The 21,243-nt window shown below is 38.7% G+C and overlaps 1 protein-coding gene across 2 annotated transcripts in view; it reads left to right on the top strand.

Annotated features, from left to right (window-relative positions):
* ADAMTS6 (ADAM metallopeptidase with thrombospondin type 1 motif 6) overlaps positions 1-21,243 on the top strand; it is a 257,026-nt gene that overhangs the window by 194,501 nt on the left and 41,282 nt on the right. For both annotated transcript variants that reach the window (XM_040977601.1, XM_040977602.1), the window contains 3 exons: positions 91-171; positions 11,985-12,148; positions 12,573-12,711. In XM_040977601.1, the coding sequence (XP_040833535.1) occupies positions 91-171; positions 11,985-12,148; positions 12,573-12,711 (384 nt within the window). The remainder of the gene's footprint in view (positions 1-90; positions 172-11,984; positions 12,149-12,572; positions 12,712-21,243) is intronic.

Here is a 21,243-nt window from a genome sequence, read left to right as displayed (position 1 = left end):
AAGGACTAGAACAAGGAGACTGTCATCTCAGAATGGTTCCTGGTTGCCCGGCAGAGGCTGCTGATCCCTGGCTTATCTTCTGTGTTGTAGGGTACATGGAAGTGGTGCACATCCCAAGAGGCTCCGTTCACATTGAAGTCAGAGAAGTTGCCCTGTCCAAGAACTATATTGGTATGTTATCCTGACAGATGCTATATTATCATTATTTTGTTCTTCTTCACTTCTGTGTCAAAGGCAGAGACAGAGGCCTTCCAAATTCTGATTTTCTCCCTAACTGCTTACTGCAGCTGGGACTCGGCCAGGCTGGTCACACGCCTGGAATTCCATCCAGGTCTTCCATGTGAGTGGCAGAGACCCAGGTACTTTAGGCAGCTCCTGCTTCTACAAGGTACTAGGTCGGCTTTGCAGTTGCAAGTGGCAAGTTAACTGCTGTGGCAAACACCTCTATTTTGCTAGATTCCAACAATTAATAAGGAAAACCAGTATAGTAATCATGAAGGAAAAGAATACTGTTTTGAGGTGGAATACTTTTATGCTAAAATAAAAGCAGCTCTCAGTTTTATAGGACCACATGTAAAATGCTAAATGGAAAAATCATAGGTCACTCTTCACTTGGCTAATTATTTGAATTTTTTAAAGAAATTCTTTGAGTACAATTTATATATACAAGATACACACACTACAGCACTAATAATGATGTGACCCACAGGTAATAGGAAACATTTCTATGATTTCCAAACTATCTTCCATCCCTTTTTCAGTCAAATCACCTTGGCCCAGTCAGTGATCTAATGCACCTGTGACATCATGTGTATTATCTTTATTTATGTTGTACTTCCACATAATGAATGTATATATATATTTCCTCTTATTTGGCTTTTTCCACATAGCATAGTGCTTCTGAAATTTGTCCATCGAGTTGAGGGCTTCAAAAATCCATTTTTACTGCTAAATAGTATACATGCGTAAATATACTATATTTATCTATTCCCTTGCTGATGGATATTTGAGTTATGTATTGTCTTTGTGAATAAAACTTATTTGAATATTCATAAATAAGCTTTGTATAGACATTACTTTGATTTATTCTGGATAACTTTGTAGGAATGAAATGGCTAAGTATACAATAGGAACATGTTTAATTTTATAAGAAATTGTTGGAATAAAACCATTATACAAAAAATTTACATGTTTCTCCAAAGATGAAAAATGGAACTACCAAATGACATATTAATCCTACTTTTGGGTGTATATCCAAAAGAAATAAAATCACTACCTTGAAGAGAACTTTGTACCCTCACATTCTTTACAGTATGAGTCACAATACTCAAAATATGGAAACAACAGAATTGTCCACCAACAGGTGAATGGATGAAGGAATTATGAGAGTGTATGTAACTGTATATACATATAGGTCTATGTGTACATATAACATATATGCTGTATGTGTGTATAGAGTGAGAGCAAGCAGTATTATTCAGTCTTAGGAAAGAACTGTCATTTGAGACAACGTGAATGAACCTGGACGATATTATATTAAGTGAAATAAGCCAGACACAAAAAGATGATCCCACCTGATCCAGTCAAATGTGAAATTTTAAAAAAAGAATGCATCAAAATAGAATAGAAGCATAATTATCCCAGGGGTCTGAAGTTAGGGGTCAGACCAGGGAACTGTTGGTCAAAGTGTACAGACTTTCAAGTATAACTTTCTCCAGAATTAATTCTAGAGTTTTGATATACTAAATCTGATAATAATGTATTACATACTTGAAATTTGCTAAGAGAGATCTTAGTTCACTTTTTGTTCCTCTGAGATACTCAAGAGGCACTTCTTGGGAAGGAAAATGTTCATTTGGTCTTACAGTGTGAAGATGGCAGGTCAGGGTCAGGTGGTCCCCTGCTCTGCCATCTGTGGAAGCCTGTTCTGGCTGCTGCAGAGCAAAGACCGCTCGGTGAGCCAAAAGCAGAAGGAGCAGCTAGGCAGAGCTTGAACTCAAAAACTGTCCCTGTCTCCAGGAATAGCCCCCCTCTCATGACAACCTGCAGTAACCCAAAAGCCTTCTACTAGCCCTGTTTGTAAGCAAATCCATCAGCCATTAAGCCTGTTTAAACACCTGCATGAATTTTAGGGATACAAGTTCTGTACCCAAAACATTCTCACCACACATGCACAAAAGGCATGAGGTGATGAATATGTTAATGTGATGTGATGAATATGTTGGTTAACTGCATTGTAATGATCAATGAAATCATAAAGTTGTACACTTTGAAATTTGTTATTTTGTCAGTTATATTTCAAATAAAACCACAAAAAGAAGTTACTAAATAATTTTCAACACTTGGCATTATCAGAATTTTTTTCTTTTTTTTATGATTGGAAAGTCAGATTTGCAGAGAAAAGAGACAGAGAGGAAGATCTTCCATCTGCTGGTTCATTTCCCAGGTGGCAGCAAACAGTCTGGAGCTTAGTCCATCCAAAGCCAGAGTCCAGGAGCTTCTTCCGGGTCTTCCACATGAACGCAGGGTGCCAAGGCTTTGGGTCATCCTTGACTGCTTTCCCAGGCCATAGGCAGGAAACTGGATGGCAAGTGGGGCCGCCGGGATTAGAACCAGCGCCCACATGGGATCTTGGTGCGCATAAGCTGAGGATTTAGGGCCCAGCAATGTGACTGAGCAGCTAAAGTTCTGTCCTTGAACACGTCGGGATCCCATATGGGCACCAGTTCTAATCCCAGCAGCTCTGCTTTCCATCCAGCTCCCTGCTTGTGGCCTGGGAAAGCAGTCGAGGATGGCCCAAAGCCTTGGGACTCTGCACCCATGTGGGATACCCGGAAGAAGTTCCTGGCTCCTGGCTTCGGATTGGCTCAACTCTGGCCGTTGCGCTCACTTGGGGAGTGAATCATCAGACAGATCTTTCTCTCTGTCTCTCCTCCTCTCTGTATATCTGACTTTTCAATAAAAATAAAATTTAAAAAATAAATCTTAAAAAAAAAAAGATGAGGATTTAGCTAGTAGGCTACCATACCAGGCCCTATCAGAACTTTTAATTTACTCTTACAGATATCTTCTATTGTGAAGTACTTAAAAATTTTTTACTATTTTAAAATTATCCTTGTCTTTTCAAGTTATGAGAGACCTTTACGTACTCTGGATACAACTCATTGTCAAATATTTGTATCATGGCTATTTTCTCCTAGTGTATCATTTACTTATGAATTTTTAAACTCATCTTTTAATTCTGATGAAATTCAGTTACTTAAAACATTTGTTATGTTATTGATCATAAATAATTATACATGTTCCTACTTCATCTCTGTCACAGCTTTATTAATTTTTAAACGTTTATCTATTTATTTATTATTTAAAAAAATGTTTTTTAATGGTTACATGGCTGACCATGGTGGGAAGGATTGAGAGTTAGGAAAAAATGGGTGAAATCGTTGTTTCCAAATTCTCTATTTCTTCTCATCTTTGGAGGAAGAGCAGCGTTAAAGGGGGAAGCCACACGCAGCCTTCCAAATGTCCCAGTCCCAGGGAAACGCCACCCAGTATCAACCCAGGATCCTGATGCAGAGCATGTTCTGAGGGTTCTGACCACGTGGTTTGAATAGTTCTGAAACGCTATCGATTTCGCCGACTCAGGGGTGAGGCAAACCTCCCAATGTCCATTGACTGACATAGTTGACCTCAAGGTTCTATTCATCCAGATTTTTGCTGTCCTTGTTTGCTGGGGTAGTTGTTCAATTTGCTCTGTTCTCATTCCTCTGCTGCAGTACCAAATGAGCTGCCATATTCTCCGTATGCATCAAAGTCTGTGTCCACTGCTCTGCCTTTTTCACTTGCAGGCAGGTCCAAGGACCAGGGCCAGGAGACCCAAGCCCCACCGTATTTCCCACCCTGGATCTCACGAACTTAGCACCTACCACTCAAGAAGGCCAATGGACCAGGGCCAGACAGCCCGAGTCCCGCCAGATTTCCCACTCCTGGGCCTCATGAACCCGGCACACACCTCTCAGGGTGGGCAGAGAGAAAGAATCTCCAATCTGCTGGTTCACTGCCCTAAAATGACCCCAATAGCCAGGGTTGACCCAGACTGAAGCTGGGAACCTGGTTGCCTATCTGATTCTACACGTGGCTGGCATAGACCCAACTGGCAGCGCTGCTACTGCTGCCTCTCAGTGTGCACATTAGCCAGAAGCCAGGACTTGGGATGCATGCGCCCCAAGCAGCGTTTGACCTGCTGGGGCGACTGCCCAATTCCAGGCATTTTTGTATGGCCTGTGTTTCCATGTCCCTAGGGATTTTTCCTTCTTAGAAAGAGTGCAAGAATTGTCTTCACTGTTTTTTTTTTTTTAAGATCTTATAATTTTAGTGTTTGTGTTTAAATAGGTGATACTAGATGAGTTAAATTTCATATAAAGTTTCTTTTTTTTTCCCCCATGTGGGTAGTCAATTACTCTAGCACTGTTTGGCTCATTTTTTTTTTTTTCCTGCGAGTAGTAATTCCCTTTCTGGAGAAGTTTTAAACTAAAACCAAGCTGTGCTCTGTCTTCCCAGTGGATCTGAAAGTCCAGAAGAGATAGGTGATCACATTTGCTCTTTTTTTGAAAGTTCATTTTGCTTTTTTAGATCCTTTACCTTTCCATTTACATCTTATTATCAATTTGTCAATTTCTGTAAAGGATTTATGAAATCTGTATATCAATTTGTTGAGCACTGATATCTGAAATTTGAGTTTCACAATATATGACAAGTTTGGTTTTGTATTTATTTATGTTTTCTTTAGATTTATTTCAGTAACATTTCACTTTCAGTATGTAGGTGTTGAACCAAATGTTTTATTAAGTCTATCTTCTTGCTTTTGATGCTTCTGTTATTGGTACTGATATTTTAATTTCAGTTTCAAATTTTATTATATTAATATATATGGTTACTTTTTATATAACCCTCAAGTCCTGAGATCTGATAAAACTCATTTATTAATGTGGACTTTGTATTTAGATTATCCTATCAGCCTTAAAAACAGTTTGACTTCTAATTACCTTTCTTTTTTTAAGATTTTTTTCAATTGGAAAGGCAGATTTACAGAGAGTAGAGACAGAGAGAGAAAGATTCTCCATCCACTGGTTCACTCCCCAAGTTACCACAATGGCTGGAACTGAACTGCTCTGAAGCCAGGAGCAAGGAGTTTCTTCTGGGTCTCCCACATAGATACAGGGTCTTAAGGATTTGGGTCATCCTGCTCTGCTTTCCCAGGCCATGTGCAGGAAGCTGGAAGAAAAGGAGCGGAGCCAGCACATGAACTATGATGCCCATATAGGATGCTACGTTTGCAGGTGGAGGATTAGCCAGTTGAGCAATTGTGCAGGCTTTCCTTTTTGTCTTTCTTTCCTTCTTCCTTCCTTCCTTCCTTCCTTCCTTCCTTTCTTCCTTCCTTCCTTCCTTCCTTTCTTTCTTTCTTTCTTTCTTTTTCTTTCTTTCTTTCTTTCTTTCTTTCTTTCTTTCTTTCTTTCTTGTTTTTTCTTTCTTTCTTCAGTGCTAACTCTACAATATCAAATAGATATGAGAAAACTAAATAACCTTTGTACTGACCTTAAGGGAAAAATATTTCCTTTTTTTTTAACCTTTAAATATAATGTTTGCCACAGGGTTTTTGTAGATGATCCCTTATCTGATTGAGGATTTTCACTTCTATTTAAAGTGTTCTGAGAGTTTTACTTATAAACAGATATTGAGCGGTTCTTTCAGATCTTTCTACATGTTCATATGGCTTTTATTTCTCCTTTTAATATATGCATTTTAATATGCATTAATTTATTTTTAATGTGAAATCTGAGTATTCCTGGGATTACAAACATCCTGTGATGATGTATCATCTTTATACGAAGGCACTTGATAAAGTTCGGAAGAATGAAATTAAACTATAAGTTATTTAAATTGGTGCAAAATATGTTGAAACTCATGCATAGCTGTTTTACAGAAAACAATTTTATGTATTGTGTTTTACTATTTATCCTCCTAGATCCCACCTTCCCCAAGCTCTCTTAATCTCTAAGATAAATTCAGAAAGATTCTTTAAGCTTACACACACGAGAAAGAGGTTATAGTATTTATGTCTGCCTTATTTTACTTAACATGGTGTCCTTCAGTACTATGTAGCTTCTTGCAGATGTCAAAGTTGCATTCTTTTTTCTTTTGCCTCAGTGATATCTCATTGTGTTTGATTGCCACATTTCCTCTAATAGCTCATCCATTGGCCAGTTAGGGTGATATCGTGTGGTGTCTATTGGGAATAGCGCTGCGATGGCCAGCAGACCGCACCTATCCCTTTGATGGCTATTTCTGTGTCCTACAGGAGTGTTGCAGAAGATTGGTGTCTGGGTCCTAGCGCAAATCCATTTTTAGGTTTTTTAAAAAATATATTTGTTGAAGATTTTATGTATTTTTATTGGAAAGCCAGATATACAGAGACGAGCAGAGACAGAGAGAAATTATTTTCCATTTGCTGGTTCACTCCCCAAGTGACCACTGTGGCTGGAACTGAGCTGATCTGAAGCCAGGAGCTTACTCCGGGTCTCCCATGCGAGTACAGGGTCCCAAGGCTTTGGGCCATCCTCTACTGCTTTCCCAGGCAACAGGCAGAGAGGAGGATGGGAAGTGGGACCACTGGGATTAGAACTAGCACCCACAGGGGATCCTGGCACATACCAGGCAAGGACATTAGCCGCTAGGCTACAACACCGGCCCCTCCATTTTTAGCTTTTTGAGGAGTTGCTACACTGTTCTCCAAAAGAGCTATACTAATCTTCACTTACACCAACTGTGTACAAGTATTCTTCTCTTTTCTCAGCATTCACAGCAGCAGCCATGATTTTCTGTCATTTTAAAAGATTTTTATTAATATATGGGTAATGGGTATATTTCATACATGCAATTCTAATAAGATAATTACAGTTGCTTCCATTCTGCTTTCCCTCAAACCACCCTCTTTTTTTCCTTTTTTTCTTCAAGTTTTACAATGTCTTTTTTTGTGTGTGTGTGTGTATTTCATATATACAGTTTTAAGAGCAAGTCTTTTTAAAAATATATTTATTTATTTATTATTTAGCTTTGATTTGTTGGTTCACTCCCCAGATGTCCACAGTGATCAGGGTGGGCCAGACTGAAGCCAGGAGCCTGGAACATCTTCTAGTTCTCCCTGTGGGTAAAAAGGGACCAAACATCTGGGTCCTATTCCAGTGCTTGCTCCCAAGTTATTAGCAGGAGCTGGGTGGGAAGTGGAGCAGCTGGGACATAAAGCAGTGCCCAGAGGAGATGCTAGCATTGCAGGTGGATGTGTTATTAGCTATGCCACAACACCAGCTCCTATTTTTTGGTCTTTCCAATAATGGCCTTTCTAGCTAGACTGAGTCGATCCCTCAATGTATTTTTGATTTACATTTTCTAATAGATAATGATATTGGGCATTTTCCCACATAGTTGCTGTCTACTTGTATTTCTTCTTTTAATAAGATTCTATTTATATTCTAAGCATATTTCTTATCTGGTTTGTTTGTAGGGCTTTGCTATTTGTTTGATCATTTTATTTGAGAGTCAGAAAAACAAAAAAGCAGTGAGAAAGATGTAGAGAACTTAAAAAGAGAATAGCCAGTGCTGGGATGGGCCAGAGCCAGCTGTTAACCCATCCAGGTGTCACACGTGGATGCCAGGAACCTGGTTACATGAGTCAGCACTATTCCTTCCCAGGGTTTGTGTTAGCAGGATGCTGGAGTCAGGAGTTGGAGATAGGATTCAGTCTCATGCATGGAGATACGAGGTGTAGGCATTTCGACCAGTGTCTTAGCTGCTAGACCATGTGTGTGCATGCATCTTGTCAATTTTGTTGTTGTTGAGTTATTTGGATTTTCTTATATATTTTTTATGTTAATGCTTTGTCAGATGAATAACGTTCAGATATTTTCTCCCATTTTTTTTATTTTTCTCTTGAAATATTCCCGTTTTCTTCTAATAAATAATTTCATAGTGTGATGTTATGATACAATAGCTTTATAGAAAATGGATAGTGAAAGCTTAAATTGAAGTACTTAACACTACTCAGAATTGTTTTTTTTTTTTATTTTACTATTTCACATCAAACAGGCTCAAATGTCTTTGTAAAACCTAAGTAATTCTGACATTGTTGATATTGAAAATCAGTCAGAAAATGGCTAGAGGTGGGAGTTGTGCATATAAACTTTGAGGAAACTTTTTACAAGAAAAATTCATGTCCAAATAGTTCTTAATATTATTTGACATATTCTTGTCTCAAAAGGTTAATTGGGTTGTTTTGTTTGGGCGATTCAATGGCTCTTTACAACATATCTGAAGCAAGAGAAAATATGTTACTCAGGCACATGGGGATGCAGGAGAGGAAGAGGGTGCATAATATGAACCATAAGCAGTGGAGCTCGGTGTACACAGAGGCTGTCCACCATGGCACTTCATGGTCCTTATGCTCCTTGGTCCGATCTGATAGTTTTTGGAGCAAGTTAGCATTCTAATAAAAAAAATCAAAATGACATATTTGCCACTGCCTTGCTTAGTTATAGGAGTTTTTACACAGTAGTGCTTTAAAAAACCCTTTTCTGTAGTCATATCTTTAAACTTTGTAAAAAGTTCTTTTTCCTGTTGAGTTTTTAAAAGATTATTATGTACATCTTTGAATCTATTCTTAATCATTGCTGAGTTTCTTGTCATGCCCCAATATTATAAGAAAAAAATTCTCTTACATTTTATCTTGGCATTCCATGATTTAAAAAAAAAGATTTATTTATTTTTATTTGAGAGACAGATTTGCAGAGAGAGAGAGATTTATGGTTCTTCAAATAGTGCAACAGCTTGACATTCCATGATTTAATTATAGGTACATTTAAATGTTCATCCATCAGGCATTTATTCTTTTTCTTTATTTTTTTTTAATTTTTTTTTTATATTTTATTTTATTTTTATTTATTTTTTTAATGTTGCTTACATTGTATTATGTGTACAGTTTTATAGGCGGCTGGGGATTCTCCACCCTCCATACCCCTCCCCCCATCGGTTGGATTCCTCACTTGTTGCATAAACTTTGTTCAAGTTCAGTGAGATTCATTGCTTGCAAACAAGGCTAGCATTGAAGGTTTGCGTCTTATTGTCCAGATTAGGTTCAGTGGCTCTTGGGAGGACATTTATGGCTGAAGCTAGGTCTTCTAACAGAGTAAGATCGGTCAGTTTAAAGCGCAAAAGGCTCAATATCAATATAAAACTTATGGAATTAATTGAATAGTATTGGGTCAACCATATGTAAAAATATGCAAGTTCCATTCTTGAAAATCTGGGTTGAGACAGTATCAATGACAGGTTCAAAAAATAACAAACAACCATACAAAAAAATTACAGGTTACATTCAGGCAAACATGTGGTATTTATCTTTTGGGATTCCACTTTTCCTTAGATTATTAGTTTCAGATTGTGCCCATTTAGCCACAAAGAACTGCTTTGTTTTTTTTAATAGTGAGTAGTTATTCATGGAGTAGATGAACCAAAGCTTTCTTATTCAATTTTGCTGATGGGCATTTCGGTTGCTTCCATGTTTTTGCAATTATGATTGGTGCTGCAATTGAACATAGGGATGCATGTTGGTTTGTCGTAAACAGGTGTCTTTGGATATATTCTTGGAGTGCTATTGCTGGGTATATGGTTATTGGCAGATTTTGAGTCTGTTTGAGTGTTTTCCAGACTGATTTCCATAGAGGCTTGTACAAATTTGCGCTCACCAGCAGTGGGAGTCGGGTTCCCTTTTCCCGCATCCTCGCAGCAAGAGTCGTTGGTGTTTTGTTTATGTGGGCCAATCTTGCTTGGTGTTGGGTGGTACTCAGCGATGTTTTATTTGGAGTTCCCTTAGTTGTAGGGAGATGAACATTTTTTCATTGTTTTGTTTGCCATTTGACTTGTTCTTTGTGAAATGTTTGCCCATTCCGTGCCCATTTCTTGAGTGGTTGTACGTTTTGGTTTTTTTTTTGGTTGTTTTGAAGTTTTTGTATATCTGGAAATTAGCCCCCCCTATCGCCTACTATTATGGGAGCAACGGATATTCTCCTCTGTGGAGTTGCTTTTTTACTTTGTGATGTTTCCTTGCTGTACAGAAGTTCTTAGTTTGAGGATGGTCCCATATGTTTATTCTGTCTCAACTGCTATTGGCTTTGGTGTCCTTCTTAGAAAGTCGGAACCTACTCCTAGTCTGAGGGTATTTCCTACATTTCTGCAAGAGTTTGAAGGTTTCTGGATGTCGTTTAGGTCTTTTATATGCGATTGGATCTTGGTGTATGTATGGTGATAGATGTGGGTCTATCTTTTGTTTATACAGGCTATCAGCCAGTTGTCCCAACAACATTTACTAAAGAGGCCTTCCACTGTTGAGTTGTCATTGGGGCTTTTTGTCAAGATTAATTGGCTGTCTTTGTGTGGGTTCCCTTTTGGTTCTTTATTCTATTCCATTGATCTTTCCTTCTGTCTTTGTGCAGTACAGGCTGTTTTGATAACCACTTGTCTATAGTATGGTCCAGAGGTCCGGGATTGTGATTCCCTGCTAATTTTATTTTTCAGGATGTTTTAGTATTCGTGGTTTTTTGTGTTTCCACGATGAACTTCTTGAATCAATTGTTATCCTAGTTAGGTTGAAGAATGTTTTGGCAATTGATTGGAATTGCATTGCAAAATGTTATATTGCTTGTGGTAGTATTGCAATTTTAATGATATTGCTTTTGCTATCCAGGAGCACGGGTGATATGCCATCTTTTGAGGTTTAGTTCAATTCCTTTTAATATAGTTTGTAGTTTTCTTCGAAAGGTCTCCTACGTTTGGTTAATTTATTCCTAATACTTCATACTTTCTTGCTATTTTGAATGGTATCCTGTTGCGTTAGCTCTTCTTCATTTGGTGTTATTTGCGTACACTATTGGCTGTTGATTTTCGTCTTCGTTTAATTTTGGTTCCCGCCACTCTGCCAAAACTCTCGTATAAGTTCTAGCAGTTTCTGTATTGAGTCTCCTGGTTTTTCTATGTAGAGGATTATGTCATCTGCATATAGTGAAAGCTTGACTTCTTCGTTCTATTCTTTCTCTTTAAACAAAAAAAATTGAAGCAAAATTTGCATCCTTCAATGTTCAGTGCAGTTGAGAGACGGGTGTCTGGCTGCTGGCTGACTGATCTGCACTGGAGGGCCTGCTCTGGGTTCCCAGCTCTGACTTCTGGTCCAGCATCCTCTTCCTGTGGACAGGGGCGCTGGCTCAGGGAACTAGCTTCCTGCCATCCACATAGGCCACCTGGCTCCTGGCTTTCAGGAGAGGGACAACTCTCTCTCTTTCTGTCTCTCAAATAAATAAATGCAATCTTAAACTTAAAGAAAAAAAAACCAGGTAACAATTCTGTGGAATGTAGGACATTCCACCCAAAAGGAAACCATATACATTAGGCAGTTTTCCCTCACTCTCTCCAGCCTTCGCCCTTGATGGCATCTGTCTCTTTCTGTCTTGTGGATTTTTCCCTTCTTGCATTTTCCATTCTTGCATCCTTCACAAGAATGGAAGTGTGTAACATGGGACTTAACTGTTTTTGAGATTCATCCTCCTGGGTGTGAAATATATTTGCTTCATTCCTTTTTATGATTGAATAATATTTTTGGTTGATAGCATTCCATTATATAGTATCACAGGGTTTTTTTTAATCTACTTACCCATTTATAGGTATTCCATTCTTTCATCCTTTTCTACCAATGATATTATAATACTTAAATATTGTCTTAACATTTGTATGAAGATTACCATTTTAATTTGTACTTGGGAAAACATGCCAGAATCATAATATAAACTGACTATCCATTGAACACTTTAGTAATTAATCAGTGATGATTTCATAATGGAGGCTTCACATTTTTAGGTGAACTGTGATTTGTTTTCCCCTAGCTTTAAAATCTGAAGGGGATGATTATTACATTAATGGTGCCTGGACTATTGACTGGCCTCGGAAGTTTGATGTTGCTGGAACAGCTATTCACTACAAGAGACCCACCGACGAGCCAGAATCTCTGGAAGCTCTGGGCCCGACCTCGGAAAATCTCATTGTTATGGTAAATGTGTCTTTGCCTGTTTATTTCTACTATTTGTAGTTCTGCTTTCTGAAATAACAAGGGTCAGGTTTTATTATCAATGTTTTTTTGCCAGTGGTGAAATTGAGCTAAAGAAAGGCAAAATGATTTGCAGATTGGTATAAAATTAGCACAAAGTTAAGGCCACCGTGCTCTGTCTGAGTGTTGGATCTTTTCATCTGATGCTTTCTTGAATGATATTCTCATAATCACGGAAAATAGAAATGAGTTCCAACTGCCCATGAAAATGGAAGGAGAAAATTTGATATAAATGCATGTGCTGTAAAGGTTATTTTAAATTTATTCTTAGGATGTTATGATGTTTTCTTCTTCAAAAGAAATAATAAATGTCTGAATGAAGGCTCATTGTATTTTAATTGTCTTCACCAGTTGTTTTCAATGGCAGGTTCTGCTTCAGGAACAAAATTTGGGAATTAAATATAAATTCAACGTTCCTATCACTCGAACTGGCAGTGGAGATAATGAGGTTGGCTTTTCATGGAATTACCAGCCTTGGTCAGAATGCTCAGCCACTTGTGCAGGAGGTAAGGCACCAGCTAGGCAGCCCCCTCTGAGGGCAGGATGGAGAACAAGACTTATCTGAGTGATGCTTTCTGTCTGCTAAAGAAGCTAATTGAAAACATTTCTTGCAGGTTTGCCTCAACTGTAATTTAGCAAAAGAAACTTTGCTTTAATTATATTATATTCCATTCATTTTCAACCTCGTGTAATTTGTACAGATATGTTGGTAATATACATCTTGGCACAATGAGTGTCTCTGCTGGTGCTTCTCCCAAGACTAACTGGAAGGTGGGCTGTTTGCTTTTCGTGAACACATTCTTGGTAAAAGAACATCAAGTGTTTTCAATAAGAAAATGAGCAAGAATCAAACGTCACAGATGCAACTTCTTGGAATGGGGGATAAGAAAGTACGACAGTGTGCTTGTGTGTTGGTGTGTGCGTGTGTGTTTCCCACAAACATATTCAAACTCCCTTCTCCAGCCATCCAAGTTAAGGGGCTGTGTCCTGGGATGCTACAGTAATTTCTAGTGGGTCTCTGAGCTAGTGGTGGATACCAACCTGTGGTAGATCCTCAGAGAGGTAGAGGTAGGTGCTAGGCGGTCATTGGTGATGTGTTGGTTGTCCCATGTGCGTTTTTCATGGGTGCCTTTTCCCCACAATTTACTCTATTCCTAATCCTCCTCCCTCTAGTGGCCACCAATGCAATTCTTTACCTCTGGCTGGGAGAGCAGGACAGTTGGCTTCCTTCAAAGCCAACACCCTTGCTGCTGCATGGACTGGTGAGTAGAAGTGCTGTGCGAGCAGCATCTTCCTTCTCTCTGGAGACTAAATGCATCGCCTCCACCGTACACCGCGATCCCAATAGGCCAGGGAACAGCTGGGCTAGCGGACCTCACCATTCCAAAAACAAGGGAATCTTCTGAGTAGTGATGGAGAATGGGCAAAGTGCAAGTAGCCAATATTTACCAGTCTATTCCCTGTCTAAACTATGCAGAAGTGTGTGATTTCACATGGACTTCATCCTATCTTGTCTTGAATCTGTGTGAACACTTCTGATTTTCATGACTTGAATTGGATAAATTCTTTTCAGATAATCATATGTTTGTGTGCTCATTTAGAATAAAATAGTTAACTATAGCTCCAAAATAAACACTGTGCAAAATGAAGAAAACAGAAAACAAGTTGATGTTGTCCCCTACATAAATACCATGAAACATGATTATACATACTTTGTCATGTATTTTTATCCATTTTGTGTTGAAATGGGTGGCAGTATATAAAGTTTAAAAAACTACAGGACATTGCCATTTCTTTTCGTACATAAATGACATTTACAATGAATTACTCCAGTGAATGCCATCACAGTTTAATTTAGTTGGCATTTCTGCACACATCTTTCCTTATTAAAATTAAAGTCCTTATATTCATCTATAAACTAACTTATATCCCTTTTCACATATCAACAAAAAGTCCTCATTAGAATCATGTGTATATAAATAAATAACTGAGGCCCTGAGTAAGGCAGATAAATCATCCAAGAAGAATCAAAACAAACTTTTTTACATCTGTAGGAAATGTCTAAAATTGAGGTGAATTAGCCTGAAGAAGAGAAGGCTCAGGGAAAACACAGTAGTATCTTTAAGGACATGACAGAATGTTGAATGGCAAATTCTTATAGTGCCTGTTCTCCGTTGTGCTGAAATTGCTATATTTGGGGATGGCTTAGGCAGAGTCTTGTCTGAGGCCAAGGAGGGATTAAGTGAATTCTCAGATTCCTTTAACCCTGTGATTCTATTTACTCAGAAGGGAGATAGGTGAGGGCATGAGAACTGAATTTGGAAGAAATCTCTGATTTCCATTAAAGAAAATGTGAAAAATCTAAAGGAGTAGTATTCTTTTCTGTAGCACCTGTGTTAGGGAAAAAAGTGATGTGTGCGCATATGAATGTGTTTGTGTGTGTGAGAGAGAGGGAATAGAAGTGAAGGAAGGAAGGAGAAGACCCTGGAAGGAGAGTTTTTTCTTCTTCGTTATTTCTATCTTGCGCTGCTTTCTTTGATTCTGAAGCTACCGATCTTACATGCTTGAGGTGGTATAGAGCATAAAAGTTGTGGCTTGGTTGTGAGCAGTCCTGAGCTCTCATGTGCTCACTGCCTCCTTTCGGAGAGGGTGGATGGGGCTTGAAAGCTGGTGGCCAAGGGACAAGGAGCTGCCACTTGAAAGCGATGCTCGGTGTGCAGTTCTTACAACACCAGCCTCATTACTTGGGAATGTGGTAGAAATGCTAGTCCGAGACCCCCCATTTCAGGCCCACTGAACAAAAGCTGAGTGCACCCCAGCAATCTTTTTAACAAAGTATCCAGCTGATTCTTAGGCCTGCTCAAGATTAAGTACAATGGTCTTGGCTGACAAGAAAGCGGGAGCTTAGCACTCTAGACACAGAATCCATATGCTTATCGTTGAAGTCTGCACATACTTGTAGATTCATTTTGAACTCAGAACAACATCTACAATGTGCCAATAGTCTGATAAAAATGTACACACGAATGAATGAACGGAATTGGTTTTGGCAACGATGTATTTATGCCTGTTGTTTTTTGTGTAGAAAAATGAAACCCCAGAATTGCTCATTTTTTATGGAATGGAATGAAACAATTGGCAAGAAGCTATAATTTTCGTTATCACGGACAAACAAAACCAATCTCCTCTCTGTTTACTCTGACTAGGTAGAAAGTATTTCCTAGGCTCTCCCGTGCACACATCTATTATCGAGGTACCTTTTCCTACGCCTAGCCCCACTTTTAACCCCAGCTGGCTTAAGTACATGAAGCTTGTGCTTGAAGGAAGTCCTTCAGGGCCCAGGAACCTGGATCCAAAAGAGCGACGGGCTCATCTGCTCTGTGATGGTAAATGAAACGCCAACCACAGTCAAGAAACTTGTCAGGACAGTCTTTCCTGCCTGATTTTCACTCCAGCGCTACAGATGAATTCACTATCAGTCCTTCATTAGATTACTTTCAACCCTCCGGGGTGTGCTAGGGGTCTAAAGGCTATGCAAAGTTTTACTTTTAAAAGGAAAGAGATAAACAAACAACAACAAAAAAATCTCAGTTGTCAGAAGATTCCTTCTTCTCGCCTGCTATCCTCCTGTATGATTTACTAATGTCAAAACTTTTGGATCCTGAGTTTGGGGAGCACAACAATGATAACATTCTCTTTGGAGATCTTATGTAAGATAAGAAGTGTTGAGATGGAATTGTTGTTGTTGCTTAGAAAACCCAGTGACGACTCTAACATAGCTGGAACATTGTTGGTGATTCAGCGCAAGTCAGGGTTGTCTCTCTGAGTCAGCGGTGAGACACTTCCTCAGCCTGATTAGGAATCTTTGAGATATGCTATGGGGTGTTTTCAGGATAAATGTCATTTTTAAGATACAGCCTTTGCCTCTTCCTCTGAAGAAAAATAGCCCAAGCACAAGGAACTAAAACTTGACTATTTTTAGAACCATTCTTCCTGCTGCTGAAGTTCCTCTATTTTATGCCCAAAGCATTTTATACTCTATAATACATCTGACTCTTAAATGTTCACGCAGTTGAATTAGGGAGTATCAAAATATGTTCATTGAAAAAGCTCGAGTGGGTAGTGTGCACCCTATTGTTTCAAAATTCAAAGTTTTAGGAGGTTTTTGTTTTAGTAGTGTATCTTTGCACTGTGACTTCTATTTAAAAGCTAGTTTGTGTCCCAGCTGCCCACTTCCCATCCAGCTCCCTGCTTGTGGCCTGGGAAAGCATCAGAGGATGGCCCAAAGCCTTGGGACCCTGCACTAGTTGGAGACCTAGAAGAAGCTCCTGGCTTTGGATGAGCTCAGTTTCAGCTATTGTGGCCACTTGGGAGTGAATCAACAGATGGAAAATCTTTATGTCTCTCCTTCTTTCTCACCTTTCCAATAAAAATAAGTAAATCTTTGAAAGAAATGTTTTTCCTTTTTTTTTTGGAAAAAAGAAAAGTTTTCTTTGAAAAAGAAAAAAAGATTTATTTATTTGAAAGGCAAACTTAGAGAGGGAGAGAGCTAGGAAGAGAGAGGAATCCTTGGTCTGCTGGTTCACTCTGGAATGGTTACAAATATTGGGGCTGAGTTAGGCCACACCAAAGCCAGATACCTGGAACTCCATCTGGGTCTCCCATGTGGGTGGCAGAGATCCAAGGACTTAGGCCACCTGCCCCTACTTTCCCAGGTGCATTAGCAAGGGACCTCGGCAGGAAGTGGAGCAGCCAGGACTTTAACCAGGGTTCATATGCTTATGTTACAGGTGTAATTTAACCTGCTGCATCTCAAGACTGACCCCTGCATTAGGACTTGGAAAGGCTTCAGTGGTGGGCAACTTCTTGCTTGTGGGCAGTAGAAGGTCCACAGAATCATTTGGTCTGGCCATGCCAACACATGCAGGTGGAACTCCAAATTCAGTTAATCTTTAGCACTCTAATAAGACCCATGAATCTTACGAGCATCTAATTGGCCCTTATCAGAAAAAAGACTCTCCTCCATAGCCCAAATAACAAAATATTTGTCACACTAAAAAAATCCCAAAAACCAAAAACAAAAAATCCAAGAGGATTCATGTATTAAATTTAACAATTGCAAATGAAGCCACTCGGAGGTCCAGTTGGAAAAGCCACTTTACTTCCTGCAAATCTGCTAATACATCCCCACTCCAGAGTTTACATGCTGGATAGTACAGTTGGCTCTGCAAAACCAGCTCAGACACAAGCTGCTGCAGCTGCACCCGTGTTACACAGGTTGTCCTCAGAAGACTTGACTTAGAATGCTACCCCAGAGGGAGGCTTATGAGGCCACCCCGGAGGACCCCTCCATCACAGAGAATGCTCCTTATGGGCGGAAGACAGCACCGTGAGCCCTCTGTACAACAAGGCACGTTTGATTTTAGTCACACTTACTCTTTTTACTGATGTTTGGCTAGATACATGACCCTTCAATTACCTGAAGGACTTTTGAAAACACCAACTACGAGGTTCTGCCACCAGTTTCAAATTCAGTAGGTCTGAAGTAGGCTCCAAGAATTTACATGTCTAAGGAATTTTCAGGTGATGTGGCTGCTACTGGTTTACGAACCAGACTTCAACAAACTCTGAGCTAGACTCATTTCCTCAAGTAAATGCCTATTAAAACAAAATGACAGATCTGTTGGGTTGTAATTCATAGTACAGTTGGCAATCCACATTACCACTAATCTTTCTAATGACAAGTGGTTTTGCTCAGCTATGTAATAATAAATACAATTTTACAGTTTATGAAACATTTTCTGATGCCTGTTTCATTTGACCATACCCAACAACTGGTCTGTTAGCTTCAACAGAGTTTTTTGACTAGTTGGCAGCCTCAGAGGAGAACTATATATCTCCCCCTTTCCTAGCTTGAAATGTATTTTTTTAAAATGCTTTCCCTAGAGTAATAGTTCTTTCTGCCAAATATTGGAATCACCATGAGAACTCTAAACAGTTCTGATACTTGCGCTCTCCCTCCAGAGTCTTACCAAGCTGGCTTAGGGGTGGGGATTGGGTATCAGATTTTGAAGTTTACTGGTTCTGTTATTTTTTTTTAAGTATTAATTGACATGTCCCCATAGTTGAGAAGTACTGACTTTGACACTCATTGTACGTTTTGAGTCTCAAAAAAATTAACTTTCAAATCCAAATGCTCCTGGGAGCATTCCTAACACGCATCTCTTGGTGTGCTGGTAACTGGGGGCAGAGTCTGGTACGACTTAGAATTGAATACCTGGGGAGAGAGCAGGGCACCGCAGAGGTCCAATGTGGAGGAATCCCATAGTGGCACCGCTAGCCACCCACATGCTTACAGAAAACTTTCCTGCAATTCTGTTGATTTTCACACTTTCTTCTTTACCTGATTAATCATTTATAAGCATCTAATTAATACTTTACACATGAATGAAATTGGTGATAAACAGCTTTTTTGAACCTCTTTGTTCTGATCACAAGTTATATTTAAGAGGTGTATGGCCTCCTTTTTACCTCAATCTTTATGAAAATTGATTTTAAAAAAAGTTTTTCTCTTTGTGACTTACTATAATCAAAGAAAGCCTTCTATAGTTTTAGGACATTGCTATTTCTTTAGGACTCTGAACCTTTGTAAAATGCATCAATATTTATGATAATTTTCTGCCTTATCTTTTTGGGCACATTCTCAGCTTTAACACTGTATTTAGCTTTGTGCCTATTCTATTACAAAGAAACCTAATAATATTTTATTTGTAATTCAAACAGTGATCAGAAATAAATATACTGCTCACATGTATTGCAGTATAATACGATCTTTAGATCAGAAATAAATACTTGACCAGTAGAGAACAATTCTGTAAGAACCAGTGAAACGGAAACAAATGCTTTACATTTTTCACAGATATTATTTTGAATTTCTTTGCTTATTCTAAGATGTCTATGTAACATCAGTAAGCAGTCAGTTCATGTTATTGGTTAACTAACACAATGTGCCCCAAGCATTGTGTCCATCATTCTTTTCTTTGAAGAAATAGTTGTATGATTGAATTTCAGGAAATACTCCCTATCCCATCAAAGGTATTTTCAGTGTGAAGTTCCACTGTGTACTCTTGTTGGAAACCACAGATTCTTTCACATTTGATTCTTGTGTTTATCAAACTTAGGCATAAAACAAATCGCTGTGATATCATTAATAGTATTAATATTCTGGAAAAAGTTATTTGAGTTTAGAAAGAATAAGGGTTGTGTTAAGTTATGTTTATTATTCTCTAAATTTCTCTTTGAACCATAAGAGACCTAGACAATGGCCTGTCCCAGCACTGAATACTGCATTCTCTTATTCATTCCAGCCATCTCTTCTTTTCAGATCCTTTTCATTGACGTGAAGAAAGACTGTCCCTAAATGTATCAGATTAGATGTACTACACGTTATAGCAGGGTACCCACAGGCATCACAGCTCCCAAAATCCTTGACCCTGTCATCACCAACTTCACTAGGGGTATTCCCATGTAGCCTTGAGAGAATAAAAGCTCTCTGCAATAAACTCATGCTCCTGGCAGGTTCATTCTTATGGAAGCCAATTCGTTTATTTATTGGTTTGTCTGTAATAATTATTTTGACTTATTCTTTAAAAAAATATGTAATCCACTTTTTAAAAAATTATTTGAATTCTCTGTGTAGTTTTAATATAACTTACATTTTCTACTGTCTTGTAAAGGGCTTTACACATGAGAAATTACTTTGATAATCTTGACAGTCTTTATTATTAGCCCCTGCACATTGTGGCTTATTTTGTCTTTACAATTAAGATTATAGCTAAAGGGAAGAATCCATTGCTAGTCCCAAAAACAGGCTTAAAATGTTCGTTTTCTTCATGCTTCATCATTTCCATTACTGTAATGTTTATGTTCTTTGTTAACATGAACAGAGTTTGGATACATATGCACTCCCTGAAAACCTTCAGTAGGACTCAATATATGATTACAAGGAAATCTCCATTTTTAATAAACAAATCAGCATGTGCAGGAAGCTCAAAATCTTGTACTGTCAACATCATTCCTCTAAAATTTTAAGTGAAAGATCTGAAATAATTAATATTTTACGGCATATCATGGAGATTACATTCTTGTATAATAAAATTTAAATTTTATGTATGTGTTTGAAAATCAAAATTACAAAGACATTGAAAAATAGATCTTCCATGAACTGTTCACTCCCCACATGGCTGCGATGGCCAGGGTTGGGCCAGGCCGAAGCCAGGAACAGGAGCTTCCACCTGGTCTCCCATGTGGGCAGCAGGGTCCAGGCACTTGGACTGTCTTACTCTACTTTCCCGGAGGCATTCTCAGGCGGCTGGAGGAGCAGTGGAGCAGCCGGGACTTGAACTGGTGGCCGTATCAGATACAGGCATTGCAGGTTATGATCCAGCCCGTTATACCATAATGCTGACAGGAAGTTAATTCTTTATATGAGGGAAATTGCTTTTTAATCCTGCCTGTAGTCAGTTTTTTGCCATCTTACACAGACGTGCTGTTTTGACATCTCCAGCCCCATAGGAATGAGTGTCACGCTGGTAAGAATTCAGACACTGAGCACCATAAAGCCAACTGGAAAATACCAGACGCTTCTTTTCCAGACTTCTTACTCTGTAGAGTACAGGGTACGGGCATACAAAAAAGGGATAGAGATGGTTTAAAAAAAAAAAAATTGGTGAGCAATTTAAATGTGAAGAAAAAAGAAGACAACTTTTAGAGAATTTTGGATCTGGAAGAAACATTAGAAATCGTCTGACTTGATTGACTTATTTTGCAAAAGTAAATTAAAAACTTGCCCAAAGTCAGTTACTTAAATGGACTATACCTCAAAAAGAAATAACGAAACATGGCAGGAGTTGGGCTGAGGAACACAAGAGTAAGATAAAGTGAAAGGGAATGAGATCATAGTCTTTGAAGAGAATTCCTAAGATCAATGAGATCAGAAAAAAGAAAAATCAGACAGCAGTGCAATAAAACAGAACTGT

Source organism: Ochotona curzoniae, unplaced genomic scaffold (assembly GCF_017591425.1).
Source record: "Ochotona curzoniae isolate NIBS_2020 unplaced genomic scaffold, NIBS_Ocur_1.0 contig_2754, whole genome shotgun sequence".
Lineage (NCBI taxonomy): Eukaryota > Metazoa > Chordata > Mammalia > Lagomorpha > Ochotonidae > Ochotona > Ochotona curzoniae.
The sequence above is the reverse complement of the archived record's forward strand: the minus strand, read 5'-3'. Positions and strand labels throughout refer to the sequence as shown.